The 19,308-nt window shown below is 50.9% G+C and overlaps 2 protein-coding genes across 2 annotated transcripts in view; both read left to right on the forward strand.

Moving 5' to 3' along the window:
• SLC27A1 (solute carrier family 27 member 1) overlaps positions 1–4,384 on the forward strand; it is a 42,131-nt gene extending 37,747 nt beyond the window's left edge. The window contains exons 11-13 of the mRNA XM_006057903.3: positions 5–169; positions 569–715; positions 2,021–4,384. Of these exons, the coding sequence (XP_006057965.1) occupies positions 5–169; positions 569–715; positions 2,021–2,178 (470 nt within the window). The 3' untranslated portion in view covers positions 2,179–4,384. The remainder of the gene's footprint in view (positions 1–4; positions 170–568; positions 716–2,020) is intronic.
• A 5,144-nt stretch (positions 4,385–9,528) lies between these two features.
• PGLS (6-phosphogluconolactonase) lies at positions 9,529–17,963 on the forward strand. Its single transcript, XM_006057905.3, has 5 exons — positions 9,529–9,917; positions 14,391–14,498; positions 14,960–15,061; positions 15,359–15,499; positions 17,604–17,963. The coding sequence occupies exons 1-5, from the start codon at positions 9,630–9,632 to the stop codon at positions 17,739–17,741; spliced, it is 777 nt and encodes a 258-aa protein (XP_006057967.1). The 5' UTR covers positions 9,529–9,629; the 3' UTR covers positions 17,742–17,963.
• The last annotated feature ends 1,345 nt before the right edge of the window (positions 17,964–19,308 follow it).

The raw sequence follows: 19,308 nt of genomic DNA on the forward strand, positions 1-19,308 counted from the left end.
CCAGGTGACGTGCTGGTGATGGATGAGCTGGGCTACATGTACTTCCGGGACCGCAGCGGGGACACCTTCCGCTGGCGTGGGGAGAACGTCTCCACCACTGAGGTGGAAGGCGTGCTAAGTCGCCTGCTGGGCCAGACAGATGTGGCTGTGTATGGAGTGGCTGTGCCAGGCAAGCTGGGGCTCTGGGGGTGGTCCCAGGGTCCTGGGGGCAGCCCCAGAGGAGCCCAGCCAGGAGGAACTTGGAGGTACAAGTGCCCTGGTAGGCAAGACCTAAAGCAGTGCACAGCATGGACAACCGCTCAACAGGGTGGTGGCCTGGATCTGGAATTATTCCTCATGCCTGATGTTGCGCTTCAGTTTCCTCGTCCAGGAAAGGGGCTCATGAGATCAGCTGTGGCTCAAGGTTGCAGGGAGAGCAGCAGGAGCTCAATAAAGGGTTCACTGCTTCAGCGAGCATTATCCCAAGTGGATAGGGCTGAAGGTCAGAGGCCGGGGGCTGCCACTGCAGGATGGATCTGGTCTCATGGTGGGGCCAGGGTGGTGGTCTCAGCCAGATCTCTCTCTCTAGGAGTAGAGGGCAAAGCAGGCATGGCAGCCATCGCAGACCCCCACGGCCAGCTGAGCCCCAACGCACTCTACGAGGAACTGCAGAAGGTGCTGGCGCCCTATGCCCGGCCCATCTTCCTGCGCCTCCTGCCCCAAGTGGACACTACAGGTGCGGCCCCCTGCCTCTCCGTCCGCCCATTTGTCAGTTTCTCAACCATTTACTTACCCGTTCTGGTTCAGCCCCTGCGCCTGGTCTAACCTGCTGTCCACGGCCAGCTGGCACTATGAGCTAAGCTCTCCCCTTGTCGTATTTGCGTGCTTCCTTCTTTCCGTTCCTCACTCCTACCCCACTGGCCATCCTGCAATGTTTGCTGCATCTCTTCATTTTCGGCATTTTTCTGAGGACTAGGGAATTTGAGCGAATCATCTCACACCTTTGAGGTTTCCTATTCTATAAATCACCTGCTCGTATCTAGTATTGTCTCATTCTTTCCTTGTGATTTACGGGAGTTCCTCCTAATAGTGTAGATGTTAATTCCTTAGCAATTTCAGACATTTTAAATCTCCTCTATTTTGGAATCTGTTAACTTTGTCCGTGGTGCCCATTATTGAAAAGAAGCTTTAATTTTGATACAAAGGTGAACACCACCATCATCACCTCTGCCTCTGCTTTTTTAATCTTGAGGTTTGTACTTTTCAAGTTTCTTTCCTTTTTATTTTAATGGCCAAGCAGCATAACTTGCGGGATTTTAGGATCAAACCAGTATCCCCTGCAGTGAAAGTGCAGAGTCCCAAATACCAGGGAAGTCCCTGAAGTTTCATTAAAAAGAAAAAAAAAAAACACCCAACCTTCCTAATTCTTGAGCACACAGGGATTCTCCCTCGATTTTCTACAAACCCAGATCTTTCACAAAACCCCTCTTTAATTGTCTACTGCAGGGAGTGCAAACTTTTTCTTTAAGGCCCAGATAGTAAATATTTTCAGTTTTGCGGGCCACAACCTCTGCAGCAATGATTCATCTCCTCAGCTGTAGGGCAGAAATAGCAGTAAGTAGTGTGTATGTGTCTGGGGGTGGCTTCCTCAGATAGGGGGTTGAATTTGGTCCGTGGGTGGATCATGGGCCTATAAGTTGCTGACCCCTGACCTCCTGTGTGACCGACCCAGCCCTTTCACCTTCTTGGTCTTGTGTGGGGTGTACATGTGACAGGCAGGGAGTATACGTGGAGTTTCGGGTCATGCGGGGGGTGGTCAGGGAGGCCTCCCTGGCGGAGGGAGCATGAAGCTGAGATCCAAAGGCCAAGGGGGAATCAGGAGGGCAAAATGGGGAAGAATGCTTCTGGCAGAGGGGACAGCCTATTCAGAGGCCTGGAGGTGCCGGAGAGAGTAGTTAGCTGGGGCAGGGTGGGGTTCCTGGCAGCCCCCTGCCAAGTTCCCACCCCACCCCCACCCCTACTTCCGCCCCCGTCCCCACAGGCACCTTCAAAATTCAGAAGACCCGGTTGCAGCACGAGGGCTTCGACCCACGCCAGACCTCGGACCGGCTCTTCTTCCTGGACCTGAAGCAGGGCCACTACCTGCCTCTGGATCAGGGTGTCTACACCCGCATCTGCTCAGGCGCCTTCGCCCTCTGACACTCCTCTGTTGGCCCAAGACTGCACCAGGCCCAGCGAGCAGGGTGGGCTGGAGCCAGACAGACAGCCCTGCCCTGTCCTAGGGCAGAGAAGCCGGATCACAGGAGGAGCCCTTGTTTCCCGCCTTCATCCTCCTCCTCTCCACCAGCTGGCTGCCCCTGCCTGTCTTCCACTCTCGTGTCTGTGTGTCTGTCTGTGCTCCCTGCTTCTGGGCCTCCCCACTGTCCCTGACTGCCCTCCCCTCTTCCTCCATCTCTCCTCCCCTGCTCACTTCCTGCCAAAAGTAGAACAGACGTTTCTGGGAGCTGCAGTCTGTGCGGGGGCCCACAGCTGTTCTGGGGGCCTCTTCGGGTCCTCCCGCAGAGGGTGGTAAACCCAGAGTGGGGCCGCTCCACCTCCCTCTCAGCTGTGCCTTATTAACAAACCCCACCCAGCCCAGCCCTCCCTAGGCTGCTGGATTCCAGGACATTGTAGCCCTGTGGGAGCTCCAGGCAGCCCCTCTGCCTTCCTTGCTGAATGAGGAGCTAGGGATAGTCTGTCTGGACAACCTGGGGGGGGCCTCGGCCCAGGGCCCTCCAGGTCAGCAGGGATTTTCTGCCCAGCTGGGCCAATTGCCTTTTGCACTTCCTGTCCCTGGTGGCTCTCCCTTGTCTTGCCTGCCTTTCCTGATGCCCCAGAAACTTCTGGAACTGACTGTGACCACTTGGATGTTGCTCCTGCCCGGTTGTCACCATGGAGCTCCTGCTGGAGGGGACCTGAAGATGGCCCTGGGAGGCTGCTTGGCCCACTGCTCAGATGCTTACCCTGGAGGAGGCCTCTTGGGGACCCCACCTGCCATGGCTGCTGGCAGGACCCAGGGGAATGGCAGCAGTGGCTTTGGGGGAGCTGCCAGGTCAGGGGTGGCCTCTGAGATGCCCCCAGGGTTCCTGCCTATTGACTGTTCCCCTGACCTTGCTAGTGACAACTTGGACCCTTGATTGGTGACATCCCGAGACCACCCCGCCAGGACAGCCCGGACCTTCCCATCAGCTTCGTCGGTGGCTCATCCCAGACACCCATCGGTGGGGCTGGCCACCCAGACTGCCCCCCGTCCCTCCCTCTGGCAGCACCACCCGGAAGCTAGAACAGCAAGGCCAGTAGCAAATGACCCCGTGCTGTTTCGCATGGGCCTTTTGAAGCACTAAGGTTTTGTTTCCTCGTTGAGTTTAAGAAATAAACCTGCAGAGCGTCTGGTGCCTGATAGGAGCTCAGCCACTCACCTTTTGTCCCCACGTGGCCCAGAACCCTGTGAGTTTCAGAGAGCAGAGAGCAGGCCCCTCCCAGGGAACACATGGTTGGTCGCCAGACACAGGCAAAACACACTCGGCCTTTACTGATAGCTCCTGTTGCCTCTTCTCCCACCTGCAAGGTCCAGGGTCTGGGGACTGGATAGGGGGTGGCGGGGCCACGGGTTAGCATTCTTACCACCTCCCTACAGCCTCTGGGTTCTGGCAGGTGCACAGGATGGCCCGGGACAAACAGTATGTCTCAGCAGGTCTGGCTTCCCTTCTCTTGGGGGCCAGCATGTGTGGCTGTAGCTCTGAGTGAGAGCCACCAGGCCTGCGAGGGTAACTGTCTGAGCTGGGATTTGAACCCAGGACATTGAGCTCCAAAGTTCATTTTCTCAGCTTCCTCCTCCAGAATTACAATGTCTGTCTTATCTTGTCTCCAAAGGAGAGAGGAAGAAAATCTTATGAAAATTGCTAGGTGCTAGGTGGGGGCACCCAGGGGGTTCCTCTGGGGATGGATGGGGGTTGGATGAGTCCTGGACCAGCCTAAGAGTGGATGAACTATTGTGGGGTGCTGGTCCTTCACTGCCCACAGTGCAAGGAAGGTGATGCAAGGTAGAGCCTTTGAGATGCCCAGTGAAGGTGAGAAAGATATGTCGTGATGGGGATGGAGGCCCCTGGTGTGCTGATAAGCAAGTAAGTGCATTCTGAGTAACATCCCTTCAGACATCCAACCACCTCCAAAGGTGTCATCATGGTCCCTGTTGAACAAATGAGGAAACTGAAGACACAGGGAGGGGAATGAAGTCCCTGTCAGGGGCTCTGGTGAGGAAGTGGTCTAGTGGGGACCTTTCTCATTGCAAAGTCAGTCACTCTAGCTGCAACAATGTAAGAAGTTCTCTCCAGACCAGCAAGAAAATAATCCTGATGACTGTTCAGTTCTGGCTCTGTGTGTGTTTGCTCTTAAAAATTAATAGATTTTATTTATTACGACAGTCTGAGGTTTACAGAAAAATGAGCAGAAAGGACAGAGTTCTCATATGCCCTTTGACCGATGTTTCCACTAGAATTAACATCTGACATTCGTGGGCTACATTTGTTACACCTGATGAGTTAATGTTGATACATTATTATTAAGCCAAGTCCACAGTTTACATTAGGGTTCCACTCTGTTGTACATTCTATGGGTTTCAACAATACATGATGACTTGCAACCACTCTTAAGAATATCACAAAGAATAGTTTCTCATGCTCTAAAAATCCTATGTTCCACCTCTCATCACTCCTATCCCAACCTGTGGCAACCACTGTTCTTTTTACTGTCTCCCTAGTTTTGTTTTTTTCCAGACTGTCATGGATGGATTTGGAATCAGACTGGGTGTCATCTTTTCAGAATGACTTCTTTCATTTGAGGTTCCTCTATGCCTTCTTCTGGCTTGATAGATCTGTATTTTTTTTTTTCCCATGCCAAATTAGAAGCTCCGTTGCCCCTGGGGACCCTCAGTAAATCATGAAGAGAGATGGGAGCTGATAGTGCTCTGCCCTGAGCGGCTCCTTTCTGGATGGGCCCCAGAAGAATGTGCACAGAGAGGACGCCTGTACTTGTGGGAAGGGAAACGCCCCAGCCTGGTGTTGGCAAGTGTGCTGTGAGAGGCAGGGGCTGAGCCATGCACAAGGGACCAGGAAGAAGCAGCAGCTGCCCGAGCGAGCACATGGAAGAGGAGAGTTAGCGCCAAGAGCTTCCGGGATAGGGGGCTGCAGGCTGGGTCCCTGCCGCACACTCTTCGGGCGTCCCCATCACTTTGCGGAAGAGTCCAGGCTCTTTGGGTAGCACTGCTGTCCTGCAGGCTGCTTCCCTTGTACCATGGATAATTGTTTCCAGCCTGTGTCTGGTTTCAATGCCTTCATTCCAATTGTTCCTTGTGCCTGAATCACTATTTTTAATTGAGCTAATTATTTAGACCATAAATTCGCCCTTTTAAATAGTGCAACATAGTGGCTTTTAGTATATTCACAGGGTTATGCAACCACCCCCTATGTCTAATTCCAGAACATTTTCATCACCCCAAAAAACCCTCACATCCATTAGAAGTCACTGCCCATCCTCTGTCTTCAACCTCTGGCAACTACTACTTCCTGTCTCTATGGATTTATCTATTCTGGACATTTCATAGAAATGGAATCACACAATCTGTGGCCTATGGTGCCTGACTTATTTCTCTCAGCATGCTTTTAGACTCATCCAAGTTGCAGCTCATTCCTTTTTACGGCCAAACAATATACCATTGTATGGGTAGGCCACATTTTTTTTTTTAACCACCAATTGATGGATGTTTTTTTATTTCTTTTTTTTTTTTTTTTTTGGCTATTGTGAGTAATGCTGCTGAGATCTTTTGTGTAAAAGTTTTTGTGTGAACATATGTCCTGAATTCTCTTGGGTGTAAACCTAGGTGTGGAAATGCTAGGTCACATGGTAACTATGTTTAACCTTTTGAGGAACTGCCAGACTGTTTTCCACAGTGACTGTATCACTTTATATTCCCCCCAACAGCAGTGTGTGAGTTCCAGTTTCCCACATCCTCCTCAGCACTTATTTTCTTTTTTTTGGCCGCACTGCTAAGGCATGCAGGATCTTAGTTTCCCAACAAGTGGTCAAAATTGCGCCCCCTGCAGTGCAATCTTGGAGTCTTAACCACTGGACTGCCAGGGAAGTTCTTTTTTATTGTGATCACTTTAGTGGGTATCTGAGGGCTAATAAGCAGAACATCTTTTCATGTGTTTGTTGTTGCCTAGTTGCTAAGTCCTGTCTGACTCTTTGCCACCCCATGGACTGTAGCCCACCTGGCTCCATGGAATTCTCCAAGCAAGAATACTGGAGTGGGTTGCCATTTCCTTCTCCAGGGGTATCTTCCCAATCCAGGGATCGAACCTGCACCTCCTGCATTGGTAAGCAGTTTCTTTACCACTGAGCCACCTGGGAAGCCATCTGTATACCTCCTTTGAAAAGAAATGTCATTCAGATCCTTTGCCCAGTTTTTAACTGGGTCGTCTGTTTAGAGTTGGAAGACTTCTTAATATAATTCTGTATACTAAAACCTTATAAGATATGGTTTGCAAATTTCTCCTATCCTGTGAATTGTCTTTTCACTCTTTTGGTAGTATCCTTTGAAACATATTTTTCATTTTGATGAAACTCAGTTTATCTGTCTTTTTTCTGGCCACACTATGCAGCATTTGGGAACTTAGTTCTCCAACCAGGGATTGAACCTGTGGCCCCTGCATTGGGAGCATGGAGTCTTAATTGCTGGACTGCCATGGAAGCCCCACTCTTGCTTTTGGAATCATTTTCTAACCCAAGGTCATAAAGATTGATGCATCTGCTTTCTAAGAATGTTTTCGTTTTAGCCCTGACATTTAAAATTTTGTGCACGGTTTGAGGTGGGGATCTCTATTAGTTTTCTAGTGCTGAGGTGACAAACACCGCTAACTTGGTGGCTTAACACCAGTTATTTTACAGTTCTGAACGTGAGAAGTCAGAACTGGACCTTACTTAGCTAAAATCAAGGTTTGGCAGGGCTGCTTTCCTTCTGGAGTTTCTGAGACAATCCACTTCCTTGCCTCTTCCAGCATTTAGAAACTGCCCACATTCCTTGACTCGTGGCCTCTTCCTCCCATCTTCAAAGCCATCGACAGTGGGCTGAGTCTTTTTCATGCTGTCATTTCTCTGGTCCTCCTCCTCCTGCCTCCTCCTCCCATTTTCAGTGACCCTTGTGATGATATTGTGCTCATTCATGCAATCTCTTCTAAGGACAGGTGATTAGCAACCTAATTCAATCTGCAACCTTCATTTCCCCCTGCCAAATAACCTAACAAATTCATAGATTTAGGGAACATAGATTTTGGAGAAGGCAATGGCACCCCACTCCAGTCTTGCCTGGAAAATCCCATGGATGGAGGAGCCTGGTGGGCTGCAGTCCATGGGGTCGCTAGGAGTTGGACATGACTGAGCGACTTCACTTTCACTTTTCACTTTCCTGCATTGGAGAAGGAAATGGCAACCCACTCCAGTGTTCTTGCCTGGAGAATCCCAGGGATGGGGGAGCCTGGTGGGCTGTCTATAGGGTCGCACAGAGTCAGACACGACTGAAGTGACTTAGCAGGGTGTGGACACCATTGGGGGACTATTTTTCTGCCTACTACAGGGTTCAATTTCATTCTTTTGCATGTGACTAATTTTCTCAGCACCAGTTGTTGAAAAGACTATTTTCGTATTGAATGCTTCTGGCACCCTTGTTGAAGAGTCACTGATCACAGACATATGGTTTGTTGTTCTAGCTCAGCTCTATTCCATTGATATATCTGTGTATTGTCTGTCAATACCACAGTTTGATTACTATAGCTTTGTAGTAAGTTTGAAATCAAGAAGTGTGAATCCTCCAATTTAGTTCTTCAAGACTGGTTAGCTATTTGGGGCCCCCTGCCATTCCTCATGAATTTTAGGATCAGTTTGTTGATATCTCAAAAAAGGCTCTCAGAATTTTGATAGGGATTACATCGTGTCTATAGACCAGTTTGGGGATTGTTGCTATCTTAACAGCTTTCCCATGTGGCTCAGTGGTAAAGAATCTGCCTGCCCACGCAGAAGATGCAGGAGTCAGGGCTTTGATCCCTGGCTTGGGAAGATTTCCTGGAGGAGGAAATGGTAACCCACTCCAGTATTCCTGCCTGGAAAACCCCATGGACAGAGGAGCCTGGCGGGCTACATACAGTCCACAGGGTCGGACACAACTGAGCACAAGCACACAGGCTATCTTAACAATATGAAATTTTCCAATCCATGAATGTGGGATGTTTTTCCATTTATTAAGATCATATTTTAAGTTACTTTTGGCAAAGTTTTATAGTTTTCAGCGTATAAGTCTTGCACCTCTTTTGCTAAAATTATCAAGTATTTTATTCTCTTTGCTGCTATTATAAATGGAACTGTTTTCTTAATTTGCTACTTCTTTGAAAGATGCACTACCTAGGCAAATCTCACTGCACTTATTACACTATCCTAAACTCTCAGGTTCTGAGGTGGTCCAGCTGCCCTGACCCACCAGACCTCCTGCCCCTTCCGATCCTCCCTGCTCATGTTATTCCCTGAATATTCTATCTTATCGGGCTTCCCTCCTGGCTCAGTCGGTAAAGAATCTGCTTGCCTGCAATGCAGGGGACCCCGGTTCAATTCCTGGGTCAGGAAGATCCCCTGGAGAAGAAAATAACAACCCACTCCCTAAGAGTCGGACACGACTGAGTGGCTTCACTTTCCCTTTTCACTTTCATGCATTGTAGAAGGAAATGGCAACCCACTCCAGTGTTCTTGCCTGGAGAATCCCAGGGACGGGGGAGCCTGGTGGGCTGCCGTCTATGGGGTCGCACAGAGTCGGACACGACTGATGTGACTTAGCAGCAGCAGCAGCAGCCAGTATTCTTGCCTAGAGAATCGCATGGACAGAGGAGCCTGGCAGGCTACAGTCCATGGGGTCACAAGAGTTGGACACGACTTAGCGACTAAACCACCACCATTCTATCTTATCAGCCAAGGCCCACTTGTCTCTGTCTCGGAGCTTCTCCAGGCAAGACCCAGGGGGGAGGAGATCTCCACAGAAACATACAGGAGAAATTCAACACAGCTCCTACACCGTGCCACAGTTCAGGAGGGTTGAGAGGACTCTATGAACAAACCAAATACACCAGTCCTTATCAAGTATATACTTTAAAATACATAATTATACTTTAATTAAAGAGAGAAACAATAAATACCAACAAGATAAACGTGCTAGTTCAGAAATTTCAAAGTCCACCAAAATCCCCGCCCTCAAAGAAATCGGCTCCCTCTAACCCCACCCCAGGGCCCCCTCATTGCGAGCCTCGAAGCTCTGAGCTCCGCTCTCTAGCCCCGCCCTGATATCGGGAAGTAGAGCTCAGCTGCACCTACTCTGCCTGCTCCAGCCCAGGAAAAAGCTCCATGATCAGGCAAAAAAATCGGTGAGCGCATCAGGACCCATTGCCCAGCCCCTCCGGGACGTCATTCGTGGGTCTGCGCATGTGCTACAGGCACCTGGGTAGCGGGACGGGCGTCCACGCAGGCGCACTCGTGGCCGCCGGGAGGGCTTCCTCCTCCCTGCCACCGCCATCACCATGGCCGCGCCGGCCCCCCGCCTCATCTCTGTCTTCTCGAGCCCGCAGGAGCTGGGTGCGTCGTTGGCGCAACTGGTAGTGCAGCAGGCAGCATGCTGCCTGGCGGATGCCGGCGCCCGCTTCACGCTCGGCTTGTCCGGCGGCAGCCTTGTCTCCATGCTGGCCCGCGAGCTGCCCGCTGCCGCCGCCCCCGCTGGACCCGCTAGCCTCGCGCGCTGGACGCTGGGCTTCTGCGACGAGCGCCTTGTGCCCTTCGAGCACGCCGAGAGCACGTACGGCCTGTACCGGGTGAGAGCTACGGGGGCCGCCGGGGGTCACGCCGAGAGGGCCGCGCACATCGCCTGGACCCGGCTACGGAGGCCACCGGGGGTCATGTCGAAAAGGCCGCGCCCACCGCCTGGACCAGGCGACGAGAGTTATGCAGGGTAGCACCGTGCCCTCTGCCTGGACTGGAGCTGGGAATGGTCTGCTGGGTGCCCTGAGGTTCCATCTGGGGTGCACCTCCACTGCCACCCGGGTGGACCGGTGATGCATTTTGTGTGTGTGTGCTCTGTCGCTAAGTCGTGTGCGATTCAGGTGGCCAAGTAGAGGGCATGAGCAAAGGCATAGAGGCGAAACATAGTGGTCCATTCCAGGACTTCGAGACGCTCAGGCGCTGCAGGCTAGTAAGTGCAGAGGCCGTTAGGGAAGAGCCAGGTAGGCGGGGTCTGGTGTGGAAACTGGGCTTCGGTTTCCCCATCTCTAGCCTGGCAAGTTCTCTTTGATCTCCACTCTGCTTGTGGCGCTGACAACTCCGTGGCTGGTTATCTTTGGCCTGGGGCCCCAGACTCTTATAGAATCAGGGCAACCCCCCACCCCCATTTTATAAGAAGGGAAACTGAGGCCTGGAAGAGCTATAATCTGAGCTGCCCTCCACCCGCCCCCCACCCCCTCCCCCGCATCTGAGTCAACTCTTCCTGCCGTGGATGGGGAAGGAAAACCCACCCAGGGAGGTGTGGGAGGGGTGGGTTTGGCCAGAAGCCTCAGATTGCTCAGGTCCTGGGTGTGTTGAGTTCTCTTCTCAAAGAAGCTTGAGCTGTTTTGTTTGTTTGTTTGGTAATAAGGAAGGTTTAGTGATTACCATGGCTTTATCCACATCATCTCATGAAACCCTACAAGTGACTATGAGGCGGGGACTGTTAGTACCTGCATTTCATAGATGGAGAAACTGAAGCCAGACAAGGAGAGTCACCTAGTGACCAGGGAGGGAGCTGGGGTATGAACCTGCCTGGCGGAACCCCCCAGAGAGTACCCAGGACACATTTCAGGGGCAGGGGCCACTCTCAAGTCTGCTGTCCTGCGTGTCTTCCCCTAGAGCTTAATTTAAAAGTGACCCCGTGCTTCTTTTTTACTTTGCCAGACTTTGAAAGACTTTTAAAAATTTTTTTATTTTTAAAGATTTTTTTTTTTTTTTGATGTGGACCATTTTTAAAGTCTTCATTGAATTTGTTAAATATTGCTTCTCTTTTATGTTTTGGTTTTTTGACGGTAAGGCGTGTGTGATCTTAGCTCCCTGACCAGGGACGGAACCCATATCCCCTGTGTCAGAAGAGGAAGGTCCCTGAAAGACTTTTAATTAGGAAAGCCATACTTGCTCAAGTAACAGAATACTAACAAAACAATCGAAGAGAAAGTTGCAAGGATATTCAGTGTGTGTGTGTGTGTGTGTGTGTGTGTGTGTGTGTGTGTGTGTCCTTGTATCCAGCACTAGGGACAGTTCCCTTGTAGGGCTCATAGTGGGGTGGGGCACCAACACACAGGGCAGTAAGAGTGGAAATCCACTCATAGTCCCCGTGTAATGCAGTTTGGACGGAAGATAATAGTGTGAGATGATGGGGACTTCCCTGGTGGCTCAGAAGGTAAAGCTTCTGCCTATAATGCAGGAGACCCGGCGATCCCTGGGTTGGGAAGATCTCCTGGAGAAGGAAATGGCAATCCACTCCAGTATTCTTGCTTGGAAAATCCCATGGACGGAGGAGCCTGGTAGGCTACAGTCCATGGGGTTGCAAAGAGTCGGACATGACTGAGTGACTTCACTCCCTGGTAGTCCAGTGGCTAAGACTCCACGCTCCCAATGCAGGGGGGCCTGGGTTTGATCCCTGGTCAGGGAACTTAGTGGAGAAGGCAATGGCACCCCACTCCAGTACTCTTGCCTGGAAAATCCCATGGATGGAGGAGCCTGGTGGGCTGTAGTCTATGGGGTCGTTAAGAGTCGGACACGACTGAGTGACTTCACTTTCCCTTTTTACTTGCATGCGTTGGAGAAGGAAATGGCAACCCACTCCAGTGTTCTTGCCTGGAGAATCCCAGGGTTGGGGGAGCCTGGTGGGCTGCCATCTATGGGGTCGCACAGAGTCGGACACGACTGAAGCGACTTAGCAGCAGCAGCAGGGAACTTAGATCCTGCATGCTACAATGAAGATCAAAGATCCCAAGTGCTGCAATTAAGACCCAGTCCAGCCAAATAAATATTTTTTAAAAACAGTGTGAGATGATAAGTGCCAGGGGAGAAGGGAGAGCATCCTTCAGCCAGGGCAGTGGGGCACTCTGAGGAGGTGACATTTGGGCAGCGACCAGGAGGATATGAGGAGCTGGCCACAGGTGAGCTGGGGCAGGGGGTACAACAGAGGCAAATGCTATGCGGTGGGATCCGATGTGAGGCGAGGATTTGCTCCTGCCAGTTTCCCCCGGAAGGGAATCATATTAGTTTCCTGGGGCTGTGGTAGCGAAGTACTAACCAATGGGTAGCTTAAAACAACAGGCATCAATTCACAGTTCTGGAGGCCAGAAGTCCGAAATCAAGGTGTCAGCAGTCCCATGCTCCCTCCAAAGGCTCTCAGGGAGGAGGCTTCCTTGCCTCTTCCAGCTTCTGGGGGTTCCAGGCTTGTGGCCACATCACTCCAATCTCTGCCTCTGTTTCTCCGTCACTTGTTCATCTGATTCTCTTTGTGTCCTCCTCTTGTAAGGACACAAGTCTTTGAATTTAGGGCCTTTCCAAATGCCCTGTGACCTCATCTACACTAATGACAACTGCAAAGGCCCTCTTTCTAAATAAGGCCACGTTCTTTTTTTAAAATTAGTTAGTTCATTATTTTTGGCGGTGCTAGGTCTCTGTGCCACATGGGCTTTTCTCTGGTTGTGGCGAGCGGGGGCTGCCCTAGTGGCAGTGCCCGGGCTTCTCATTGTGGGGGCTTCTCTTGTTGCGGAGTTCGGGCTTCCGTAGTTGCGGCTCCTAGGCTCTAAAGCACAGGCTCAGTAGTTGCGCACAGGCTCAGTGGCCCTGCAGCACGTGGGATCACCCCAGATTAGAGATCAAAGCCGTGTCTCCTGCCTTGGCAGGAGGATTCTTTACCACTGAGCTGCTAGGGAAGCCCACATTCTGAGATTCCAGGTGGATGTGAATTTGGGGGCGGGATCACTAAGCAACATGGTACAGGGATGCAGAGGGGTTCCTCTCCTGGAGGATGGACCCCGGGCAGTTGGGGTTCTCTGAGCATGAATGGTTCACCCTGTACCACGGGCCTTCTGCTGTCCAGGCTGGGAGAAGAGCTGGGCCCACCTTCCTGGGGATGGTTCCTCAGCCCCTGCAAAGTGTTTAGAGAGAACCCACCCAATCAACCAGCAGTTCCAGTTCTAGGAACCTGCCACACCGATGTCCATCCTGAGGAGGAGGAAATGGCTCTGAGCTTCTGGGAGGAGGGCAGCTATGAAGGGGGCTTAGGTGACAGAAATAGGGCACCCGTATTCCCCCCTGACTTCACTCAGTACGATCCCCAAGGGTGTGTGTAGATAGGGAGCTTGGGCAAAGCTGGTCTTTCCAACAGTGGATCTGTCTGATCGAGCTCCTCCCCAGCTCACACACCCTCCTTGGCTCCCTGTTACGCTCAACACAGAGCCTGCACTCCTCAGGCCAGCACTGGTGGGGAGTCAGCACCCTAAGTTCTGGCTGGCTCATCCCATGTCCTTGCTGCCTTCCCCCTCTGCTCCAAACACTATGTTTTTGTTGTTTACCTACTTTTACTTTGTGGGTCAGCCCGGCATTGCCTTGGCTGAGCTAGGCCCTGCCCAAAAGGAGGCACCGAGGTGGGGGTTGCCAGATCCACCCCAGAGCAGATCAAAGACCATGGGGCTCATCTCAGAAAGGGCTGGAGCCTTCTGCCTTGCAGGACGCCTGACTCCAGGTACTTCTGCATTAAATCCACTGATCATAGGCTGGGGTGCTTGCTATGGGCCGGGCATGCTCACCCTGTAGTACAACCGAGAAAAATCAGTGCTTACCACAGTTACATGTCACACCCCCAAGCAGCAGTTGGGGAAGGTGCAGGCAGAGGTGGCTGCTCAGAGGAGGCAGCTCGAGGGATGTGTAAGAGCTTCCCAGGCAGGATCAAGAGCTGATGTACGTGCTAAGGCCTGGAGGTCAGCAGGACCTCCTGGAGGGCTGAGAGGGGCTAGGTTTTATCCTGAAGCCCAAAGGACCCTGGGCGTTTAGAAACAGGATCCTGGTGTGGCCAGACAGGTGCAGGCCAGAGCCAGGAGACCTCCAATCACCAGGGACTTGAAAGACCTCTGGCGGAATGCCACTGGGATCCTCACTCACACAGGAAGTGGGTATAATGACAGTCATGTCCTAACCTGGAGGATCCAGGTGGTCCCAGGTGTAAGCCCCATGCCCCCACTGACTGTATGTTGCTGTTGGTGACACCGTGCCTCTGTCCGCTGCAGACCCACCTGCTTTCCAAGCTCCCTATCTTCGACAGCCAGGTGATCACCATCAACCCTGCGTTGCCTGTGGAGGAGGCGGCTGAGGACTACGCCAAGAAGCTGAGACAGGTGAGTGCGCTGGAGCCGCTGCAGGGAGACCTCATCCACCCAGTGGGCTCTCCCAGAGTGATGGAGTAAGCCTACTGGTGACTGAGTGGTCATCACAGCAGAAGCTCTCCCTGGGGGTGGTCAGTAGACCCAGTCTCACCCTGGGCAGACCCCTTTGAGGGTCCCCCTCTCAGAGGCCATAGCCCTGCTCTGGGGGAACCCCCAAAGGCAGCCTCACTTCTGACACCCCGGCAGTAGGCCTGGGTATTCACATCTTGGGCACAGCTGCATCCCCAGATTGTCAGGCCATTGAGACAGTGAAGTGTGGAGCCTTGCAGATTAACAGAGTTCCTTTTTTTTTGCAGATAAGGCTGAGCCTGGCTTACTGTGTTACAGCAACTTGTTTTTCTGATAACTGTTTCTTTGTGTCCTCTGAGCTCTTCCCTCACAACTTCTCGGGACTGTCTTCTTTCCCCATCCAGGCCTTCCAAGGGGACTCCATCCCGGTTTTTGACCTGCTGATTCTGGGTGTGGGTCCTGATGGCCACACCTGCTCACTCTTCCCAGACCACCCCCTTCTGCAGGTGAGCACACCCCCGAAGGCCCTGCTCACGTCTGAGCCCCAACCTCTGCCATCTGGGGCTTCCAGAGGGTTGGGAGGTGCCTGCAGCATGGTGTGAGTCAGCCTCAGCCAACAGGCGTGCCTGCTGGGGCTTGACCCTTCTGAGCCTCAGTTCACCCATCAAAACGGGCCTTCAGTCAAGTACCACAGAATTAGCTGGGTGGGATGGAATGATGGCTGGATGGTGCCTGGACTGTGTGAGTACTCAGGAAGTCAAGTGGTGTTTTCCTGTTTCCACCTTGGGCTTCCCTGCCCCCAGGAGCGGGAGAAAATTGTGGCCCCCATCAGTGACTCTCCAAAACCACCTCCGCAGCGTGTAACCCTCACTCTTCCCGTGCTGAACGCAGCTCGAACGGTCATCTTTGTGGCTACAGGAGAAGGCAAGGCAGCTATTCTGAAGGTAACAGTGAGGGCCCCCTTCCCCAGAAGGTTGTAGGCGGAGAATGTGATCCTAGACACCGCTGTGCTGAAAGCACCAGATCCCAGGGCATTTCGGTAATTCTTGGGTTGAAGGAGGGATGAAAACTGCAAATACAGGCTAGTTAGGGGTTAACTATTATGAATTGAAATTGATGAGATACGGCCAAGACGGTTCAGAGGTAAATTCATAGCACTTAATGTGTATACATATATATTTCATTATTAACTAGAAAACAATTGAAATAAACCGTCAAGCACTTTAGAATGAGAACAAAGGAAAATAACATAAATCTAAAAAAAGTCAGAGGAAGGAATAAGTGAGATTGAGATCACTGAATTGGCTCATATTCTTAAAAACTTAACAGTAAATAGATCCGTAACATAGACAGAGCCATAACACAGATATAGAGTCATAGCATAACAACTACCCCTGGTGAAACTGGAGAAAAATCATATGTAGTAGGAATAAGTTAAAAAAAAAAAAGTAGGAATAAGAAAAAAGGTATATACATAATATATTAGGAAAGTATAAAATTAATAAATTTATACTGGGCTACCCTGGTGGCTCAGTGGTAAAGAATCCTCCTGCCAATGCAGGAGACATGGGGTTTGATCCCTGATCCAGGAAGATCGCACATGCCATGGGGCAGCTGAGCCCATGCACCACAACTGCTGAGCCTGTGATCTAGAGCCCACAAGCCGCAACTCCTGAGCCCACGTACTGCAGCTGTTGAGGCCCACATGCCCTAGAGCCCACGCTCCACAGCAAGAGAAGCCACCGCAATGGAAGTGGATGTCCCACAGCTAGAGAGTAGCCCCCACTCGCCACAACTAGAGAAAAAGCCCACGCAGCAGTGTAGACCCACCACAGCCAAAAATAAATAAACAAAACCACATTTAAAAAAATCATAAAGTGGATATTAAAAATAAACAAAAAAACCTTTAATTACCATCACTGAGAAGACCAACAACTATGGAAGAAACTAGACATATTTTTAAAGATAAATAAGTAACAATTCTTCCACCAACTTTTGGGCCCAGATGTCTCCATGAGGGTGGCTAATGTTAGGGTTCAGGATATAGACTCCAGCAGACCCAGTGTCCCTGCCAGTGATACACAGCATGGCCTTAGATGGTCACTGAACCCCCCGCCCCACCAAGCCTCAACTTTCCCATCTGCAGGGTGCGCTAGGAAGCTTCCTCCCCATGGACCTCCTGAGGGTCAGTGAAGGCAGGTGCAACTCACAGTCCACTCACAGGAGGCTGCCCTCAGCCTCAGCTTCCCTGGCTGTAAAAAGAGGGGTGAGAACAGAGGCAACCCTGCAGGGCTGTGGTCAGAAGTGAACAAGTTAATGATTCGGAGTGCTTGCGGCAGACCCAGCTGGCAGAGAGTACTATTTCCCATGCCCGCTGATCATGAAATCACATTAGGGGGTCAGCCCACCACAGCTGGAGGGACCGAATCCTCCTGACAGCTAAGAAGGCTTTTGACCTTTTTAAGCGGTTGGGAGAAAAAGCAAAAGAGGAGGAGTATTCTTTGGTGTGTGAAAATGTTACAGAATTCAGATTTCAATGTCCACGAATAAAGATTTGTTGGAACCTGGCCATACCCACTTGGTGACGAGTCATCTGCTGGTACTTTTGCCCTGTAATAGCAGAGCTAAGTAGTTGCAACAGAGTTGGGGTGTGATCTGCAGAGCTGAAATAGTGACTCTCTGGTCTTGGTAGAAAAGGTGTTCTGGAGACTTCCCTGGTGGTCTAAGACTCCATGCTCCCGATGCAGGGGGCGTGAGTTTGATCCATGGTCAGGGAACTACATCCCACGTGCCACAATTAAAGATGCCCAGTGCTGTAGCCAAGACCTGTTGCAGTCAAATATTTTTTTAAACGTGTTAGAAAAAAAAAAAGTGTGCTGACCCCACTGTTAAACGGTCACAGATGATAAAAAGGAAGAGCCCCTCGTCTCTGCTGGTTGCTTGAAGCCAGGACATCTGGGAAGGGTGATCTCAACTTCTGAGGGTTGGAGAGGTCTGAGGGGTGCCGGGGTGCAGGTGGGGCCCCACGCTCCTGCCCTCTCCACACAGCGCATTTTGGAGGACAAGGAGGAGAACCCGCTCCCCGCCGCACTGGTCCAGCCCAGCACTGGGAAACTTTGCTGGTTTCTGGACGAGGCAGCAGCCCGACTCCTGACCGTGCCCTTCGAGAAGCATTCCACTTTGTAACCCGTGCCGAGAGATGCCACAGCTGCTACTATGTGCAGCCCCAGTGGCCTGGGACCTTCTGGGGCTGGGCCCACTGCCAGCCCACTCCAGGCTTTATTTTAGAAAAGCCGAGTGGTGCCACTGGAAGCTGTAGGGTCTGGCCACCAGGCCCGCCCAGGGGCTTAGCCCATAGGCCGTGGCTCTGGGTGAGTCATATTAAAAGGAGCATCTGTTTGAAGTGTCCACTGTCTCGTGGTCCTTGGTGGGTGGTGGGGTCATTGGTCTCTAGGTGGCGCGCCTGATTCGTAACACTCATCCCAGCCTGTGGAGGGCAGGGGTGGGCATCTGGCATGAGTGTCCTGGGCCTGCCATAGCAAAGTACCACACATCAGGTGTCTTAAAATAAGTGCAGGTCACTGTCTCACAGTTCACAAGGCCAGAAGCCTGAAACCTCCGTGTCAGGAAGGTTGGACCCTTCCAGAAGCTCTGCAGGAGTCTGTCTCCAGGTCTCTCTTGTGGCTTCTGGTTGCTGCTGGCAGTTCTTGGCCTTTCCTGGCTTGGAGATGCCTCACTCCAGACTCTCTGTGTCTGGCCTTCTCTTCGTGTGTCTTTCCGTATCTTGTCCTTTTCTTTTTTTCTTTTGGTTTGTCTTGTTTTTTTCCTTTGGCCCTGCTCCTAGGTTTATGAGATCTCAGTTCCCAGACCAAGGATTGAACCTGGGCCACAACAGGGAAAGCCCAGAATCCTAACCACTAGGCCACCAGGGAACTCACTCCCATCCTCTTCTGATATGGACCCCTGTCCTTGGACATAAGTCCACCCTAAGTCCTAAATCTTGAGAGTTTGTCTCAAGATCCTTAATTCATTATGTCTATAAAAATGCTTATTCCAAATAAGATCGCATTCTGAAGTGTCAAGGGTTAGGACATGGACTTAACTTTTTTTTTTTTAACTGTATTAAAATAACACATAACATAAAATTTACCATCTTAACCATTTTTATACAATTCAGTGTTTTCAAATACATTTACATTTTTAAGCAGCCATCACTGCCATCCATCCCCGTAACTCTTTTCATCTTGTAAATCTAAAACTCTGTATTTGGGACTTCCCTGGTGGTCCAGTGGCTAAGACGCTGTGCTCCCAGTGCAGGGGGCCCAGGTTCAATCGCTGGTCAGGGAACTAGAGCCCACATGTCGCAACTAAGACCCAGTGCAGCCAAATAATTAAATAAAAATAATATATATGTATAAATATGTGTAGGTATTTGTTTATTTTAAAACCGCATACTTATTCAATGCTCACTTTCTATTCTCTCCTCTCCCCAGCCCTGGCAACCACCATTCTGTTTTCCGCCTTTATGAATTTTTTTTTTTTGGAAGTATAGTTGATTTACAATGTTGTGTTAATTTCTGCCGTACAGTACATTATTCAGGCACACATATATATACATTTTCTATATTCTTTTCCATCCATGATTTATCATAGAGTATTGAATGTTGTTCTCTGTGCTATACAGCAGGACCTTATTGCTTATCCTCTTATCTTTATGATTTTGGCTACTCTTAAGTGCTTCATACAATTAAAA

Source organism: Bubalus bubalis, chromosome 9 (assembly GCF_019923935.1).
Source record: "Bubalus bubalis isolate 160015118507 breed Murrah chromosome 9, NDDB_SH_1, whole genome shotgun sequence".
Lineage (NCBI taxonomy): Eukaryota > Metazoa > Chordata > Mammalia > Artiodactyla > Bovidae > Bubalus > Bubalus bubalis.